The sequence below is a fragment of the Microcaecilia unicolor genome, chromosome 4 (genome assembly GCF_901765095.1).
Source record: "Microcaecilia unicolor chromosome 4, aMicUni1.1, whole genome shotgun sequence".
Lineage (NCBI taxonomy): Eukaryota > Metazoa > Chordata > Amphibia > Gymnophiona > Siphonopidae > Microcaecilia > Microcaecilia unicolor.
This window is the reverse complement of record NC_044034.1, coordinates 357,136,777-357,155,651: the sequence shown is the minus strand read 5'-3', so window position 1 is coordinate 357,155,651 and position 18,875 is coordinate 357,136,777. Positions and strand designations below refer to the sequence as shown.

General features: G+C 47.5%; 1 protein-coding gene across 2 annotated transcripts in view; it reads right to left on the bottom strand.

Annotated features, from left to right (window-relative positions):
- PHKA2 (phosphorylase kinase regulatory subunit alpha 2) overlaps nucleotides 1–18,875 on the bottom strand; it is a 166,845-nt gene that overhangs the window by 38,208 nt on the left and 109,762 nt on the right. For both annotated transcript variants that reach the window (XM_030202285.1, XM_030202286.1), the window contains exons 20-21: nucleotides 18,513–18,689; nucleotides 6,007–6,095 (exon numbers count right to left, since the gene is read on the bottom strand). In XM_030202285.1, the coding sequence (XP_030058145.1) occupies nucleotides 6,007–6,095; nucleotides 18,513–18,689 (266 nt within the window). The remainder of the gene's footprint in view (nucleotides 1–6,006; nucleotides 6,096–18,512; nucleotides 18,690–18,875) is intronic.

The window sequence follows — 18,875 nt, the reverse complement described above, 5'->3', positions numbered from 1 at the left end:
CCGGCTGCCCTCTCTAAATTCTCTGCTCCACTCTGCCCCCCCCCCCAGAAAGAGGAAATGACAACACATGCAACCCATGACATCAGCTGACCACAGCTGACGCCTGGCTGCAAGTGAGTTCCTTTCGTATTTGGTGATCAATGGATCATATATGTTGGATTTCCATCTTGTGTACTGGGCAGTCAGCTGGGGCATAGCACAGCACAGATGGCACATTGGTGATGGCAACACAGGGCAGCAAAGCAGGGAGAACACAGAGATCTGACTGAAGCTGATTGCTCGGTCAATATATTTAGATTGCATATTTTGTTCTCTAGAAACTCTTCAGCTAAACTCCTTCCATCTGTGAAAATTTCTTTCTTTTTTAGGTCAATGGCGAAACAGTTTTAACAATGACGGAGATGAAGTTGCAAAGTATTCTAACACACCACTGAAACATACAAAGAATAAAAGGCAGCTTTTTAAAATGATTTTAAAAGCAAAGTCTATGGAGATATTTTGAACTGCTTTGCTACACTGAATAAAGATTCTTATTGAGAACCAGACCTCTTTGACATTTTTTGGTAATCCCTATTATATTTTTGTCCTTGTAACCTAAAAAGGCCAAAAGATTGCTGCTCTTACTTGGGACAACAAAGATCTTTCATTCTCAGACATCAAAACGAGGGGAGCCATAGGCAGCATGGCGCCACTAAATTTTTCGCTCGTTCCCTCTATGGTGAAGTGTTTAGTTTCTTACCTCCCTTTGCTCCTGGATAGCGACGCTACAATCAGGATTACAGAAGATGCATTGCAGCTGACTGGTGCAGGGCCTTCAGCATCTGTGCATGTTCAAGCCCTGCCAGCTTCCGCCCCCTCCAAAACAGTAATGGGAACAATCTGAATCCCTCATTTACAAGTAATTAGTTAATTACTGACATCATCTAATTATTAGATCATCACCGATAAATTTCAAATTCCGGGCTATAATCTTTTTAGGATGGATAGGGAGGGCTGAAGGGGTGGTGCAGTGAAAACATGATTAAAGTGGCTGAAATACAGGGAAGCTGGGGGAAAAGAAGATGACACGATATGGATAATCTTGGAAAGAGGAAACGAAACCCGTATCTACACAGATGCCATCTACACCAGTACAAATGGAGAAGCTGGACAAGTATCTGACTGAAGATATGTATAAGCTGGGAATGAAAGGGAAGGTACTGTTGCTGGGAGATTTCAACTTGCCTGATGTGAATTAGAACGTCCATCAGAAGAATCGGAAAGAAGTAGAAAGACTGTGGATGCCTATCAAAGTGCTTTTCTCAGATAAATGGTGATGGAACTCATAAGGGATGGTGAAAGTTTTTCTAACGTCTGGATGGGTGCCAATCTAGGCAATAGAGATCATCGCATGATAAGGGTTGTCATAAGGGCTAAAGCGGAGTGCAGATGCACAAAACTCAAAGTACTGGATTTCAGACATGCTGGAGTACATAAAAGAAGGCGCTGACGGATGGGTAGACATAGGAAAAGTAGAAAGACAGTGGTCCAAGCTGAAAGCAGCTATAAATATGGCAACAGATCTTTAAATAAGGAAAATAAACAAAAACAAGAGAAAGAGGAAAATGATACAGTTCTCCAAAACAAGTGGCTGAAAAAAAATAAAGGCAAAATAGGTGACATTCAAGAAATGCAGAAGAATACAACAAGAGGACCACAGAAAAGATTACCGGATAAAGTTCAAAGAAGCAAAGAAGGGAAATATGGCAGACAAAAGCACACGCGGAAGAAAAAATGGCTCAAATGTAGAGAGAGGTGACAAGACTGTCTTCAGATATATTGGGGGAAAGAAGGAAACCTAGAAATGGAATTGTTAGTCTGAAAGAGGCTGCGAACCGGTATGTGGATAGTGATGAGGATAAAGCAGATGTGCTTCTGTGTTCATGGAAGAAAATCCTGGAGAAGGACCACTGTCAGCTGCCAAAAGTACATCTGGGAAAAGAGTGGATATTGCTCCATTTACAGAAAAATGTGTTTATAAACAAGTTGAAAATCTGAAAGTAGACAAAGCTAATGGACTACCCTCGCCCCCCCCCCCCCCCCCCCAGGCTTTTCATTATAGGCAAGTCTGAGATTATATTTCTAGAATGGCCTGATGAGACATTAGTCTGGGGGAGACTTTATGAGGGGTAGGGGGTATGGGTAGGGGCTGTATCTCCCAAATATATCACGCTTTGTTTTTGGCCTTTCCCTCCTTAGATTATATACAGGGCTGGGAAAGGGACCTTGGGGTAACATATAAATCGAAGAGATGGGAAATCAGTTTCAAATATTTGATAAAAATGTCATTGAGTAGTGCTCTGACTGAAAACAGTTATAAAATACTATATCATTGGTACTATACTCCACAAAGACTTCTTAAGATTTTAAATATGATACTTGGCAAAATTGTGGTATGTAAGGGGATATGTATCATATTTGGTGGGCTTGTCCTATTATACAAAACTACTGGGGGGGGGGTCTGTTCTTGATTTGGTGAGGCAGATTCTGGGGGTCCAGTACCCACTGAAGGGAGAATATTGCCTCCTATATCATAAAGCCACCACAACATAGATTAGTGAACCACCTGTTTTGCAGTTTGGCTGGTCTTAGCAGTGATATAGAAACAGCTGTCTGCACCAGATATAACAGTGCTGTTGTGCAAAGCGGATTATTTTTTGTTTAATGTTGGAGCTGATGGCCATCAAGAATGAGCAACTTACAACATTTCACAAGATTTGGGATTGTTATTGGACTTGGAGGTCTCGTAATAAAGATTGACAGATAACTGGAGCCCTATTAGATAAGATGCAATGCTACCTTATAATATTTTAGGGGACTTTACACAGCTTTAGATTTCGAGGAGAGACCCTAAAGGGGAATTGCTAGGGAGGGGGGAAGGAGGGGAATATAGGGAGTTTTGTTTTATGTTGATCTTGCTATGATGGATTGGCTATGATGTTTAGTTTTGTTTATATTGTGCTCGTTTGTTTTATCTTTTCAATAAAGCTTTTTCAAATTAAAAAAAATTGTTAAAGGGTAGGAACAGGAAGGAAAAACCAAGAAGAGAGTGAAGGACGACCCCAGGAATAAATCAGTACCTTGTAGAAAGAAAGAAAGAAAGAAAGAAAGAAAGAAAGAAAGAAAGAAAGAAAGAAAGAAAGAAAGAAAGAAAGAAAGAAAGAAAGAAAGAAAGAAAGAAAGAAAGAAAGAAAGAAAGATGAACTACTTTTTCAAGGAAAGGGTGGTAGATGCTTGGAATTGCCTCCCCTGGGTTGTAGTGAAGACAAAAATGGTAACAGACTTAAAAAAAATGCTTAGGATAAAAACACAAAGGATTCCTATATGGAAAGAGAATGGAAACAAAACAAACTCAGTGGTGCTTAAATGGCAACTCCAGTAATTTGGAAAAAAGGCAGACTTCTATGGCCTGCTCCCTGATTGTGGCTAGATAGATATGGATGAGCTGGAGTGGGGCTTCAATGGCAATTCCAGTAGCTGGGAAATAAGGTCAGTGCTGGGCAGACTTCTATGGTCTCTGCCCCGATTATGACTAGATAGATCTGGTTAGGGTGGAAGGGGGCTTCGACAGCAACTCCAGTAGTTGGGGAGTATGTTCAGTGCTGGGCAGACTTTTACGGTCTGTGCCACGAAAATGGCAAGGATAGATCGAGATCAAGTGTGCATATGTTATATCGCATTATACCATATTTTATGAGTTTATCTTATTGGGCAGACCAGACAGACCGTGCAGGTCTTTATCTGTCGTCATCTTCTATGTTATTACGGAGTCCTTTACTAGAATGTCATTAGCTTGATCATGTGAGAACGATCATCCAATTATTTCTGAGATCAGACGAGATTGGGCACGCTCAGGGTGGTGTGGCCGTAGGCATCATCCAATTATTTCTGATAAAACGTTGCCTCCCTTTGTAGTTTATGCACCTGTAACTTAGCCTATTACCAATATCTCTAGTTCTATAATTCCTAGCTCTATGATGGAAACTCAGAATTATCTTTGCATTCGGTACAGTAGTTTGCCATAAAAATGAAGGTGGCAATTTTTTTTTTTTAAATAATTGGATTGAGACACTAGACATTTTTTATACTTGATGCCCATAAAGTAAGATGGGCTTGGTGGCCAGAGAGTAGGCCAGACTGTGGACTGGACAAGCTTGGTCTAACAAAAGGTATCAAAATCTACTAAGAATATAGCTTACTCCAGGACCAGAGTGGCTATTAGAACCCTGCCTATTCTTTTCACTTCAATTAAGAGTGATTTAGAGAATTACCTCTTTTATCCACACCGCTGTGACTTGGGATAATCACGCGCTGGATCTCTATATTGCCATGTTGATTTACTTTGTATAGACCTGCATACACTACAGAGAGGGCAACTTTCAAACCCCTTGTTTAGGTGCAAAATCTGCAGGCACCTTGTACTTAATTTCCTTTTTTTAAGCTTTTCATGAATATAAAGTATGAAAGTATTTAAGTACATAAGTTCATAAGTACATAAGTACATAAGTAGTGCCATACTGGGAAAGACCAAAGGTCCATCTAGCCCAGCATCCTGTCACCGACAGTGGCCAATCCAGGTCAAGGGCACCTGGCACGCTCCCCAAACGTAAAAACATTCCAGACAAGTTATACCTAAAAAGGTCTTCTAGCCCGCACTATCTGTAAGTCTAGGTGGGTAACAAATAAGCATACAAAATATATAAAATAAAATAAAAACATAAAAATATAAATCAACAACAAAATAAGAATAAAACACCTCAAAAATAATCAAACACTTGCGAAATTACAAAAGTAAACACTCATACCAATAGAAAAGGATCTAAAAATAAATCCATCAGGAGGTGAAATCAGAACATTCAGTAATCAAAAAGTCATCAATAGAGTCCTACAAGTATCTGTAGGTTTTGTCTCCGTTTTGTACGAATGAAAAAAGAAAAAGGCATATATTTGTACATCCAGTCTAGGTCTGTCATTTTCTTCCCCCGATTTGAACATTCCTCTGGGAAGGCCTTCTCGCACTACGGACGATCACATGTACTTTTTGCTGGATTGAGGAAGGGCCATAGTCAGACATACCGTATACACCAACCAGTAAACTGCTATCTACCAAGCTGTTCTCCCTCCACAGTCATGTGTGCACGTTCTGCATTTGGTCGTCTCCTTGTTTCCACCTCACTGCAAGGCACATTCTCCATCTTGGTTCAGGGTATATGCAGCACTGCTCTGACCTTCTCCAGGAAAGGGACTCTTTCACACACTTTCTTTTAGCCCAGCAAACTTTCTTTTGCCCAATATTTTAAGCACGGCCCTTTTAAAGCTCACCTCATTTCCCTTTTTTTTTTTCAGCTTTCTTAACTTTATGTTCTACATACCTCCACCTCTGCAATAAATCAGCTCATTTTTCAGACACTGCACACCCACCTCTCTGCAATACTGTCAGTAATTGTGAATATCCAGTACAAAGACTCTTGCCCTGGGACAGAAAGACTTCCAGTTTTATCGTCTGCATGCAGTGAGTAAATTGTTCATACTTATTTTGCAATAAGCAATTGAAATCCAGGAAAAACAGTATCTTCCTTCTGAATGTTGGGCTGCTGGTTTAACTGGCTGAATAGCAAATGCTGCGAGATCAGCACACGAGTAAATGGCTTTGAAAACTGATCACAAAATAAGAATGACTGTGGCAGTTTTAAGGTAGGAAATTTAATTTGCATAAGAGCTGATAAGCTCTCTGTATGATTGTACAGCATATCCTTCGGGCCAATCAGGATATACTTTTTGCAGCATAACAAAAAATGCTATAGGTCAATAATCTTCAGATATTCTTCCGTTTATGTGATTTAGGACGTTTCCACTTACTGCTGAACTTCCAGTATGATTCAATGAACGTGTAGAACACAGGTTTCTTCTAATGAATGAATACAGACAGCTATAGTGGATGCACGCCAGATATTCCGCAGCCTTTACCTTGGCCTTATGGGGGTGCGGTACTTCCACCAGGTTCAGAGTTTTCCGATGAGCATTTAGGATTTTAGTAGGCAAATGCAAAGATACACCTGAGAAATAAGTTTCAAAGACACACTGTTTAGATTTACTCTAAAAAAAGCACAGTATATTTCGAACATTTGACTTCTCTGTCCATTTTTCCTTCTCCCTTCTCTTTCTCAGCTCTTTTTATATTCTTTTTTCACACATTTCTCTACCATCTCATTGAGACAAAAAAAAAAAAACTGGCAATATTCCAGACTGCCTGTAGGAAAGTATAACTGCAGTTCCTGTTGTGCAAACTTTTGTCTGTTTGTTGAAAAACACTGCATGCAGCCCCAAGCCTCACAGTAGTAGGGATGAGTGTACAAATGTACCCCCCTGTTTACAAAGCCGGGTGCAGAAATGCCAGCACATTAACCTACACGGATTTGTAAACAGGGGCCCTAGAATCCCAGTTTCACCATATTCTCACCATATTCTGAAATTAAGAGGCCTACATAATGGATGCCTATGGAGGCAGATTTAGGCTGAGGAAAAAAAATAGAAGCTTAGCACCGATTTTCAGCGCTAGGCAGCTAACTTAGGAGTATGTTTACAAATGTGCATTACTGTGCAATAATGTTGTTAATGCATGCGTGGGATGTGCATAGAGGAATCCTGTGCAGAAGGAATGGATCCTCAGAAGCTTAGCTGAAATTGGGTGGCGGAGCAGTTGGGGGGAAGAGGGGGTGGTGGTTGGGAGGCGAGGATAGGGGAGGGCAGACTTATACGGTCTGTACCAGAGCCGGTGATGGGAGGCGGGAAATACTGCTGGGCAGACTTATATGGTCTGTGCCCTGAAAAGGAAAGGTACAAATTCAAGGTAAGGTATACACATATGAGTTTGTCTTTGGGCAGACTGGATGGACCATGCAGGTCTTTTTCTGCCGTCATCTACTATGTTACTATGTTACATGTTATTAGTAAATAGATCCCACTGTGTAAAATAATACTAATACATGTTATTTTGTATTTTTGTTACATTTGTACCCCGCGCTTTCCCACTCATGGCAGGCTCAATGCGGCAGGCAATGGAGGGTTAAGTGACTTGCCCAGAGTCACAAGGAGCTGCCTGTGCCGGGAATCGAACTCAGTTCCTCAGTTCCCCAGGACCAAAGTCCACCACCCTAACCACTAGGCCACTCCTCCACGGTAATGTGGTAGCACCTTTTAAATAAATAGCAGACTTATGTTTAAAGATCCTAAATTTAGTTGAATTTTCAGCCGAAGAATTTAGGGGTAATTTTATAACTGACTGCACACACAAGCAAGACTTGCATTTTTTTCCCAGTGCAGGTAGTAGCAAAATTTTTAAATGCAAGTACGCATATACATTCATTTTTAATTTGTCCCAGGAAATTTAGAGGCCCTTTTACAAAGGCGTGTAAGGCCCTACACGCATCCAGTGCGTGCCAAATCAGCATTACCGCCCAACTACCGCATGCCCCAGGTGGTAATTCTTAATTTGGCGTGTGCTGAAAACACACGGTAGAAAATATTTTCTATTTTCTACCATGTGGCGCTTACCCGGCAGTAAATGGCAGTGTGCATGCGCTGCATGCCTACCGCCCGGGTAGCATGCGAGACCTTTCTGCTAAGTCAATGGGTGGCGGTAAGGTCTCAGGCCAAAAATGGATGAATGCTGGTTTTTATTTTGCTGCATGTGCATTTTCTGGCCTCTTAAAAACAAAAGCCCTTTTCCCGGGATGCGGCAGAAAATGGCCCAGCGTGCCCAAAAGATGCGTTCACACTGCCACAGGCCACTTTTTACCACGGCTTAGTAAAATGCCCCCCAGACACTTACAGGGGAATTCTATACGTGGCGCACAAATTTCCGTGCATGTTGTGCTCTAATCTGAAATGCACATGTAACTAAATTGCCTAATGAGCCAATTAGCGCTAATAATTGGGAACTAGCAATTATTGGCGTTAACTGGCAACAATTTGGATCTGCACATGCATCCTGCTAAGCGCTATTCTATAAAGATCCACATGCAAATCTTATAGCGTGCACAATTGAAAATAGGGTATGGCCATGGGTAGTCACTAAAGATGACTGCAATATTATAGAATTTGGGGGATCCATGCCTAATTTAAGCACCAATATTTACACCTGGTTTCAGCTGGTGGATCCTGGCACTATGCGCTATTCTATAAATGGTGCCCAATTCAAAGTGGTCAGCACACATTTTGGGTGTCATTTACTGAATCTGATCCTTAGATTTCCACTAGCTTTTTACCATATGCAAATTTCCTCGGTTAACTTAGGGGTCCTTTTACTAAGCTGCGGTAAAACGTGGCCTGGGGGAGTGTAGGCCCATGTATTCAGTGTGCATTTGGCCAGTTTTTACCACGTTTGCAAAAAAGGGCTTTTTTTAATGGGACGGGAAAAGGGCATGCAGTAAAACTGAAACCAGCGCGCGCCTAAAACCGGCCTGAGCCTTTAATGCCACCCACTGATCTAGCGGTAAGGGCTCATGCGCTACATGCGCAGTGACCGGTTGGCGTGTGCCAATTGCTGATTACCACTGGAAACGATGCGCATAGAAGAAAATAAATAAATCATCCAGGCATTATGGGAAGGTGCCAAATCTGGCGCCAAGGTAGCTTGGCGGTAGTCTCGTTTTGGCGCGCAATGTAAAAGAGGCCCTTAGGCACAAGTGTTTGCATTTTTAAAAAATACATGCATAAATGCAAACGCCTCTCTGAACTCTACTACTACTAGCTATCATTTCTATAGCGCTACTAGACATACACAGCGCTGTACATTGAGGGTTAGATTCTATATATAGCACCTGAAAATTCCGTGCGTTAAAGCGTATTCTTTAAAGTATGCCTAAACTTTATAGCACAGGCTTAAATTTCCGCTTGTCATATAGAATATGCTGAGCACCAGTTGATGCGACTAAATTTAGTCATGGTAAATTACGCCAATTAAAACGTGGTGTAAATCCTGACGCCTAAATGAGGCATGGAGCAGGTGTATTCTATAACAAGACAGAGAGATTTTAGAAATGCCAACGACCCACCCATTCCACTCCCATAACCACACCCACTTTTCAACTAGAATTTACGTGCACCATGTTACAGAATAAATTTAGACAGCAGTGCGCGTAAATTCCAATTAATGCCAATTAGTGCTGATAATTGCTTGTTAACATCCAATTATCAGCTATGATTAGCTTCTTAACTAATTAAGTTATGCACATTGTTATGGAATACGCTTTGATTTCCGCACACAAGTTTCTGCAGTGGGATTTGAACCCAGTTCCCCAGGATCTCAGCTCACTGCTCTAACCATTAGGCTACTCCTCCACTCATCTCTGGGAACACTTACACTTAGTTTGAGTATAGTTATATATGTACAGACTATATACATGCATAATGGATGCACAATTTCACAAACATTTCCATAAATAAACCACTGTTCTATGAGAAGACATGCCTTTTAAAATTGCATGCTTTGGCAATCAGATAAGAAGCTAGACATCCTGAGGCAATGAGGTAATTGGTGATAACCGGAAGTCAATGTGGACAAATATAGCACCTTTATACCACTGTACTTTAGTGCTAATCTGAAGGAAGCAACGGTCTAGCTACGGGTGGGGGCCTGGGTGGGCACAGGCCCACCCAGCTGCAGCGCCACACTACTCTCTTCCCCCCTCTCCTCCTCGGTGTCCCGGCATCTACAATGTGGTCTCTGAACCCCTTCCCTCCCTGGTGTCGGTACAGGTGACCTTGGCGCCTGCAGCGATTTATTCTTGCTGCTTGCCCTGGCCCCGCAGGCTTCCATCTGCTGCATTCCGCCAGACAGGAAACAAGCAAGGGTATGATACATACCTGTAGCAGTTGTTCTCCGAGGACAGCAGGCTGATTGTTCTCACGACTGGGTGACGTCCGCGGCAGCCCCCACCAACCGGATAAAAGCTTCGCGGGACGGTCGGCACGCAGGGCACGCCCACCGCGCATGCGCGGCCGTCTTCCCGCCCGTGCGCGACCGCTCCCGCCAGTTGAATAACTAGCCAAAGATGAAACACACAACTCCAAAGGGGAGGAGGGAGGGTAGGTGAGAACAATCAGCCTGCTGTCCTCGGAGAACAACTGCTACAGGTATGTATCATACCCTTTCTCCGAGGACAAGCAGGCTGCTTGTTCTCACGACTGGGGTATCCCTAGCTCTCAGGCTCACTCAAAACAAGAACCCAGGTCAATTGAAGCTCGCAACGGCGAGGGTACAACAGAAATTGACCTACGAAGAACAACTAACTGAGAGTGCAGCCTGACCAGAATAAATTCGGGTCCTGGAGGGTGGAGTTGGATTTACACCCCAAACAGATTCTGCAGCACCGACTGCCCGAACCGACTGTCGCGTCGGGTATCCTGCTGGAGGCAGTAATGTGATGTGAATGTGTGGACAGATGACCACGTCGCAGCCTTGCAAATCTCTTCAATAGTGGCTGACTTCAAGTGGGCCACTGACGCTGCCATGGCTCTAACACTATGAGCCGTGACATGACCCTCAAGAGCCAGCCCAGCCTGGGCGTAAGTGAAGGAAATGCAATCTGCTAGCCAATTGGAGATGGTGCGTTTCCCGACAGCGACCCCTAGCCTGTTAGGGTCGAAAGAAATAAACAATTGGGCGGACTGTCTGGTGGGCTGTGTCCGCTCCAAGTAGAAGGCCAATGCTCTCTTGCAGTCCAATGTGTGCAACTGACGTTCAGCAGGGCGGGTATGCGGCCTGGGGAAGAATGTTGGCAAGACAATTGACTGGTTAAGATGGAACTCCGACACCACCTTCGGCAGGAACTTTGGGTGAGTGCGGAGCACTACTCGGTTGTGATGAAATTTGGTATATGGAGCATGAGCTACTAGGGCTTGAAGCTCACTGACCCTACGAGCTGAAGTAACTGCCACCAAGAAAATGACCTTCCAGGTCAAGTACTTCAGATGGCAGGTATTCAGTGGCTCAAAAGGAGGTTTCATCAGCTGGGTGAGGACGACGTTGAGATCCCACGACACAGTAGGAGGCTTGATAGGGGGCTTTGACAAAAGCAAACCTCTCATGAATCGAACGACTAAAGGCTCTCCAGAGATGGCTTTACCTTCCACACGATAATGGTAAGCACTAATCGCACTAAGGTGATTCCTTACTGAGTTGGTCTTGAGGCCAGACTCCGATAAGTGCAGAAGGTATTCAAGCAGGTTTTGTGCAGGACAAGAACGAGGTTCTAGGGCCTTGCTCTCACACCAAACGACAAACCTCCTCCACTTGAAAAAGTAACTCTTCTTAGTGGAATCCTTCCTAGAGGCAAGCAAGACCCGGGAGACACCCTCAGACAGACCCAACGCAGCGAAGTCTACGCCCTCAACATCCAGGCCGTGAGAGCCAGGGATTGAAGGTTGGGGTGCAGCAACGCTCCGTCGTTCTGCGAAATGAGAGTCGGAAAACACTCCAATCTCCACGGTTCTTCGGAGGACAACTCCAGAAGAAGAGGGAACCAGATCTGACGGGGCCAAAAGGGCGCTATCAGAATCATGGTGCCGCGGTCTTGCTTGAGCTTCAGTAAGGTCTTCCCCACCAAAGGTATGGGAGGATAAGCATACAGGAGGCCGGTCCCCCAATGAAGGAGAAAGGCATCTGACGCTAGCCTGCCGTGTGTCTGAAGTCTGGAACAGAACAGAGGCAGCTTGTGGTTGGTCTGAGAGGCGAAAAGATCCACCGAGGGGGTGCCCCACTCTCGGAAGATCTTGCGTACCACTCTGGAATGGAGCGACCACTCGTGCGGTTGCATGACTCTGCTCAGTCTGTCGGCCAGACTGTTGTTTACGCCTGCCAGGTATGTGGCTTGGAGAAGCATGCTGTGCTGGCATGCCCAGCGCCACATCCCGACGGCTTCCTGACACAGGGGGCGAGATCCGGTGCCCCCCTGCTTGTTGACGTAAAACATTGCAACCTGATTGTCTGTCCGAATTTGGATAATTTGGTAGGACAGCCGATCTCTGAAAGCCTTCAGTGCGTTCCAGATCGCTCGGAGCTCCAGGAGGTTGATCTGCAGATCCTTTTCCTGGAGGGACCACATACCCTGGGTGTGCAGCCCATCGACATGAGCTCCCCACCCCAGGCGAGAGGCATCCGTCGTCAGCACTTTCGTGGGCTGTGGAATTTGAAATGGACGTCCCAGTGTCAAATTGGTCCGAATGGTCCACCAGCGCAGTGAAGTGCGGCAGCTGGTGGAGAGGCGGATGACATCTTCTAGATTCCCGGTGGCTTGGAACCACTGGGAAGCTAGGGTCCATTGAGCAGATCTCATGTGAAGACGAGCCATGGGAGTCACATGAACTGTGGAGGCCATATGACCCAGAAGTCTCAACGTCTGCCGAGCTGTGATCTGCTGGGACGCTCTGGTCTGCGAAGCCAGGGCCAGGAGATTGGCGGCCCTCGCTTCGGGAAGATAGGCCTGAGCCGTCTGGGTATTCAGCAGCGCTCCTATGAATTCCAGAGACTGGGACGGTTGGAGATGGGACTTTGGGTAATTTATCACAAACCCCAGCAGCTCCAGAAGTTGAATAGTGCACTGCATGGACCGGAGGGCTCCTGCCTCCGAGGTGTTCTTGACCAGCCAATCGTCGAGATATGGGAACACGTGCACTCCCAGCTTGCGTAGGTAGGCCGCTACCACCACGAGGCACTTGGTAAACACTCGTGGAGCAGAGGCGAGCCCAAATGGCAGCACACAATACTGAAAGTGGCGTGCGCCCAGGCGGAATCTGAGATACTGTCTGTGAGCTGGCAGTATCGGTATGTGAGTATATGCGTCCTTTAAATCCAGGGAACATAGCCAATCGTTTTTCTGAATCATTGGCAGGAGGGTGCCCAAGGAAAGCATCCTGAACTTTTCTTTGACCAGGAATTTGTTCAGGCCTCTCAGGTCTAGGATGGGACGCATCCCCCCTGTTTTCTTTTCCACAAGGAAGTACCTGGAATAGAATCCCTGCCCTTCCTGCCCGGGTGGTACGGGCTCGACCGCATTGGCGCTGAGAAGGGCGGAGAGTTCCTCTGCAAGTACCTGCTTGTGATGGGAGCTGAAAGACTGAGCTCCCGGAGGACAATTTGGAGGCAGGGAGGCCAAATTCAGGGCGTATCCGCACCGCACTATTTGGAGAACCCACTGGTCGGAGGTTATGAGAGGCCACCTTTGGTGAAAAAATTTTAACCTCCCTCCGACCGGCAGATCGTCCGGTACGGACACTTGTAGGGCGGCTATGTTCCCGTGGATCCAGTCAAAAGCCCGTCCCCGGCTTTTGCTGTGGAGGCGCAGGGGGCTGCTTAGGCGCACGCTGTTGACGAGAACGAGCGCGCTGGGGCTGTCCCTGTGCCTGACGAGGCCTTCGGGCCGGCTGGTTGTACCTACGCTTTGCAAAAGAATAGGGTGCAGCCTGCCGTGCCCGGGAAAAACGCCCACCAGTGGGGGCGGATGCTGAAGGCGCCCGGTGGGAGAGCTTGTCGAGAGCGGTTTCCCGCTGATGCAGTTGGTCCACCATCTGCTCGACCTTCTCACCGAAAATGTTATCCCCCCGGCAAGGGACGTCGGCCAGTCTCTGCTGGGTGCGGTTGTCCAGGTCAGAGGCGCGCAGCCATGAGAGCCTGCGCATCACTATACCTTGGGCCGCAGCACGAGATGCCACGTCACAGGTGTCAAAAATACCCCTGGACAGGAACTTTCTGCATGCCTTCAGCTGCCTGACCACCTCCTGATAAGGCCTGGACTGCTCCGGCGGGAGCTTCTCGACCAGGTCCGCCAGCTGTTGCACATTGGTCCGCATGTGGATGCTCATATAGAGCAGGTATGACTGGATGCGGGTCACGAGCATGGAGGATTGGTAGGCCTTCCTCCCAAACGAGTCCAGAGTGCGAGACTCCCGCCCCGGGGGCGCCGAGGCGGTATCCCTCGAACTCCGTGCCCTCTTGAGAGCAGAATCCACGACCGCTGAGTCATGGGGCAATTGGGGCCGCATGAGCTCTGGGTCGGAGTGGATCCTGTACTGGGACTCTGCTTTCTTGGGAATGGTGGGGTTAGTTAACGGTCTCACCCAGTTCCGGAGCAGCGTCTCCTTCAGGACATTGTGCAGCGGCACCGTGGAGGACTCTCTAGGTGGTGATGGATAGTCGAGGACCTCGAGCATCTCGGCCCTCGGCTCTTCCACAGAGACCACGGGGAAGGGAATGGTGATCGACATATCCCGCACAAAGGAGGCAAAGGAGAGGCTCTCAGGAGGTGAGAGCTTCCTCTCCGGTGAAGGCGTGGGGTCCGAGGGAAGGCCCGTAGACTCCTCTGAGGAGAAATATCTAGGGTCCTCCTCTTCCCCCCACGAGTCCTCATCCTCGGTATCGGACATTAGCTCATGTAGCTGAGTCCTGTACCGGGCCCGGCTCGACGTCGAGGCACCGAGGTCTCGGTGTCGTCGAGCGGTGGACTCCCGCGCCGGCGGGGACGGAGCTCCCTCCATCGACGTCGACTCCACCTGCATAGCAGTCGAGACCGGCACCGCAAGCGGCGGCGGTGTCGACAGCTCCGGCGCCGGGCTAGAGCTCGCCGGCGCCACAGTCATCGGCGCCGAGGGCGCAAGCACCCCCGGCGCCGGCACAGCCTGGCGCATCAGCCCTTCCAGGATCCCCGGAAGGATGGCTCTGAGGCACTCGTCCAGGCCCGCTGCCGGGAAAGGCGGTGGGGCCGGTAAGGGTGTCGGTGCCGGAAGCTGCTGGGAGCCAGGAGACGGCATCGAGGTGCCGGAACCCCGACGCGTCGGTACCTCCACAACCGACGGGGACCTCTCCTCTCGACGATGACGCTTCGGCGTCGACTCCTCTTCAGGATGCACCGAGGGCGTCCGGTGACGACGCTTTTTGTCCTTCTTTCGATGCACGTCACCGGCGCCGGAGGGCATGGAGGAGGAGGAGGTCGATCCCCCTCGGTCTCGAGGCACCGGGTCAGACAGGGTTCGGTCCCGTGGCTCACGAGCTGAGGGAGTGACCGGGGCCGACTGCCCACGCGGCCTCTCAACCCCACTCTCACCGGCGGACCGGCGGGCCGACGGGACCTGTTCTCCTGGGGTCGCTGCCATCGGTGCCGATGTCTCGGGCATCGATACCGGTACCGAAGAACCGGCCTTCGATACCGATGCCGTCGAGGTCGACGTCGAGGGGCCGGCGCAAGTTCCAAAAAGACGGTCCCGCAGAACTTGCCTCGCAACCTGAGTCCGTTTCCGGAGACCGAGACACAAAGCACACGACTTGAGATTGTGCTCCGGCCCGAGGCACTGGAGGCACCAAGCGTGGGTGTCGGTCTGCGAGATCAGCCGGCCGCAGCGACCACACTTTTTAAATCTACTCGGGACCTTCGAGGACATCGACGGAAAAATCGCGTCGGCGAAGTCAAAGTCGTCAATGGTGGCTAAAATCACACCACGAAAAAATAAACGACCGAGCGACCACTAGGCCGCAACGTAGCGTCCCCGCTGGAAGCGAGGGAAAAGGGGAGCGCGTGCTCCACACGCGCAGTCTTTTTTTTTTTTTTTTTTTTTGTAAAAAGAAAAGATAAAAGGAAATTAAATTAAATTAACGAAGCGCGATCCGCGTATACGCGATCGCAAGAATCCGGCGGCTGAAGTAGAGAGAGCGGCAAGGCACGACTCTCTCCAGGCGCGGAAAAAAAGGAACTGGCGGGAGCGGTCGCGCACGGGCGGGAAGACGGCCGCGCATGCGCGGTGGGCGTGCCCTGCGTGCCGACCGTCCCGCGAAGCTTTTTTCCGGTTGGTGGGGGCTGCCGCGGACGTCACCCAGTCGTGAGAACAAGCAGCCTGCTTGTCCTCGGAGAAATATATGTTATTCAGGTCTGCTCTAGGATGCACTAGCACAGGGAAAGTGTAAATTACTTGTGTTTGTCCAGCTTCATTACACCATTACTTTTTAAGTATGACATCTGGTTGGCTCCAAAATCATGGTAAAATTTGTTCTTATCTGAGTTCTGCAAGACCAGTCCACACTTATGGGTTATGTCCCTCTAACAGCAGATGAAGGTAGAGATTTGAAGATTCCGATGGGGTGGTGTAACCAAGAACATTCCACTAGGCTAATGCCAAAGTCACTTATCAAAGAGGCCAAAACAATTAAGAGTAAAAAATCAAGAGAACCAAACCTGACCCAGAATGGAGGCCCCTTAGGGGACAATATACACAGGTGGCAGACCTAAGACTGAGGAATCTTGAGTCTTCCAGGGAATCTATCAAATCTCTAGGACTTCCAGGGCAGGTTCTGGACTGCTCTAGCAGGACTCAAGAAAAGGAAATCAACAGGTAAGAACAAATTTCACCTTCCTTATCATCCTGTTAGATCGGACCAGATCTATGGGATGTACCACAGCTTTTAACCCACAGAGAGGGAGGAAGATACAACCTCTTCCAAGACTGCCCTCCCAAAGGCAGTATCCTACCTAGCTCAAACTTCAAGCTTGCAATAAGCAAGAAGGGATTTGGATCTTCCATGAGAATGGGACCTTGCTCTCTCAGCAAGGAAAGTAGCAGACTCATTAGGAGCTGAATCAGGTCCATGTACCAAGGACAGTGCAACGAATCTGACACAATCAGAATGGCCAGAATGTGTGCCTCATGATCCCATGAATCACCTGAATGATCAAAGGCCACAGGGAAAAGATGTATAGGGGCTGATGCTTGGGCCACACCTGCACCACAGCATCCGGCTCCACTGACCCTGACTCTCTCCTCCAGCTGAAGAACTGAGGAAACTTGGAATTCTGGTGAGTCACCATCCAGTCAAAACTGGGACTCTCCAGTGGTTCACCACCAGGCAGATGGCCACCAGACTGAGCTCTCACCCTCCTGGGTCTAGCTTCTAGTGACTGAGAAAATTCGCTTGGACATGTCCACCCCCACCACACGGGCTGCTGAAAGTGCTAATAGGTTCAACTCAGCCCATACGCACATCTCGACAATCTCCAGAGACAGAGAAAATACCTGTATATAATATGTAAACTGCTTTGTTTGTACCAAATATATCAAACACATGCCCATATCTCCTGCATGCATTGTAACGATACTGGGGTAAATAAGCCAGCCACCATGCTTGTGTGTCAGGACCGATAGATCCCACAGCGCTGGCTGGCCAGCATAACAAGAGCTCCAGGCTGTGCTGCTTCCTCCTCATACTACCCTTCTCCTCAAGACCCTTCACTGGCTCCCTATCCGTTTTCACATCCTGTTCAAACTTCTTCTACTAACCTATAAATGTACTCACTCTGCTGCTCCCCAGTATCTCTCCACACTCGTCCTTCCCTAAACCCCTTCCCATGCACTCCGCTCCATGGATAAATCCTTCTTATCTGTTCCCTTCTCCACTACTGCCAACTCCAGACTTCGCGCCTTCTGTCTCGCTGCACCCTACGCCTGGAATAAACTTCCTGAGCCCCTACGTCTTGCCCCATCCTTGGCCACCTTTAAATCTAGACTGAAAGCCCACCTCTTTAACATTGCTTTTGACTCGTAACCACTTGCCTCCACCTACCCTCCTCTCTTCCTTCCCGTTCACATTAATTGATTTGATTTGCTTACTTTATTTATTTTTTGTCTATTAGATTGTAAGCTCTTTGAGCAGGGACTGTCTTTCTTCTATGTTTGTGCAGCGCTGCGTATGCCTTGTAGCGCTATAGAAATGCTAAATAGTAGTAGTAGTAGTAGTTGCTTCACACTACAGCAGACACAAGACCCTCCCTCAGCCTCCAAAGAAGCAGAATCAGCTGCCCTGAGTCTAAAAATAAATAGGCCTGCCACCGTCCTCAGCAAAGCTGGGCAAGACTCAGCTGTTTCAGTGTATTTCTTTCTTTTTTTTTTTTGTATAAAACTGTACTCCCACTAGAGGATAAACAGTCACTAACTCATTCACAATTTTTCTTTTCCCTCGGAGTCCTGGTTGGGGGGAGAGAATTACCTCTGCTGCCCGGCCTTATGAGCTCCAAAGAAGCACTGCATATGGTGTGTGAAGGCCCATAGGATGAGGCTGTGGGCTGTGAAGGAGGAAGTGAACAAACCTCTCGGACCTCAACCAGGGGTCTGGCCACAGCTCAGGATGTCTGGCCCAAAAGCCAGAAAATAACAAGAGAGACCCTGCTGCACTAGTCTACCTGCATCATTTCCTGGGGGCAGAGAAATTCTGTAAGTTTTCTGGCTGCAGCAGTCCTTATACCAGTGATGTCATCAGAATCTTCAAATCTCTGCCGCCATCTGCTGGTAATGGGGCATAATCCATAGGTCTGGACTGGTCCGGCAGGATGATAAGAATGAAAGGTTTTGTGGAGACGTTGGTGATCAGCTGTGCTATTTGACCCTACAAATCAAACTTTATAATCATAACAGTTATAAGAGAATCAACTTACTTGAAACATTTAAACCTTTTGCCTTGGCGACCAGCGAGAGAATGTCCCGAGTGGAGTGAACAGCACTGAAGACATGGTGCTTCTCTGCCTTTTTGGATATTGGAGGTAAGCATCCTTTTGCAACAGTGCTTTGTTGCAAGTGGTTCACATACTGATTAAGCTCATCTAGATCTTCGCCTGTACATTGATTGAGAGAGATGAGGTAGATGTAACAACATATTAAAATATTTATATAACCATACAACCAGTGTGTTTTTTCTAGTAAAAAAGGTGCTGGTACTCAAATGATGGGCCACCCTTCAGGGGTGAGGTGATCAATGAAGTACCTACCTACTAGTTGGGTAGATATGAAAACTTTGGGGC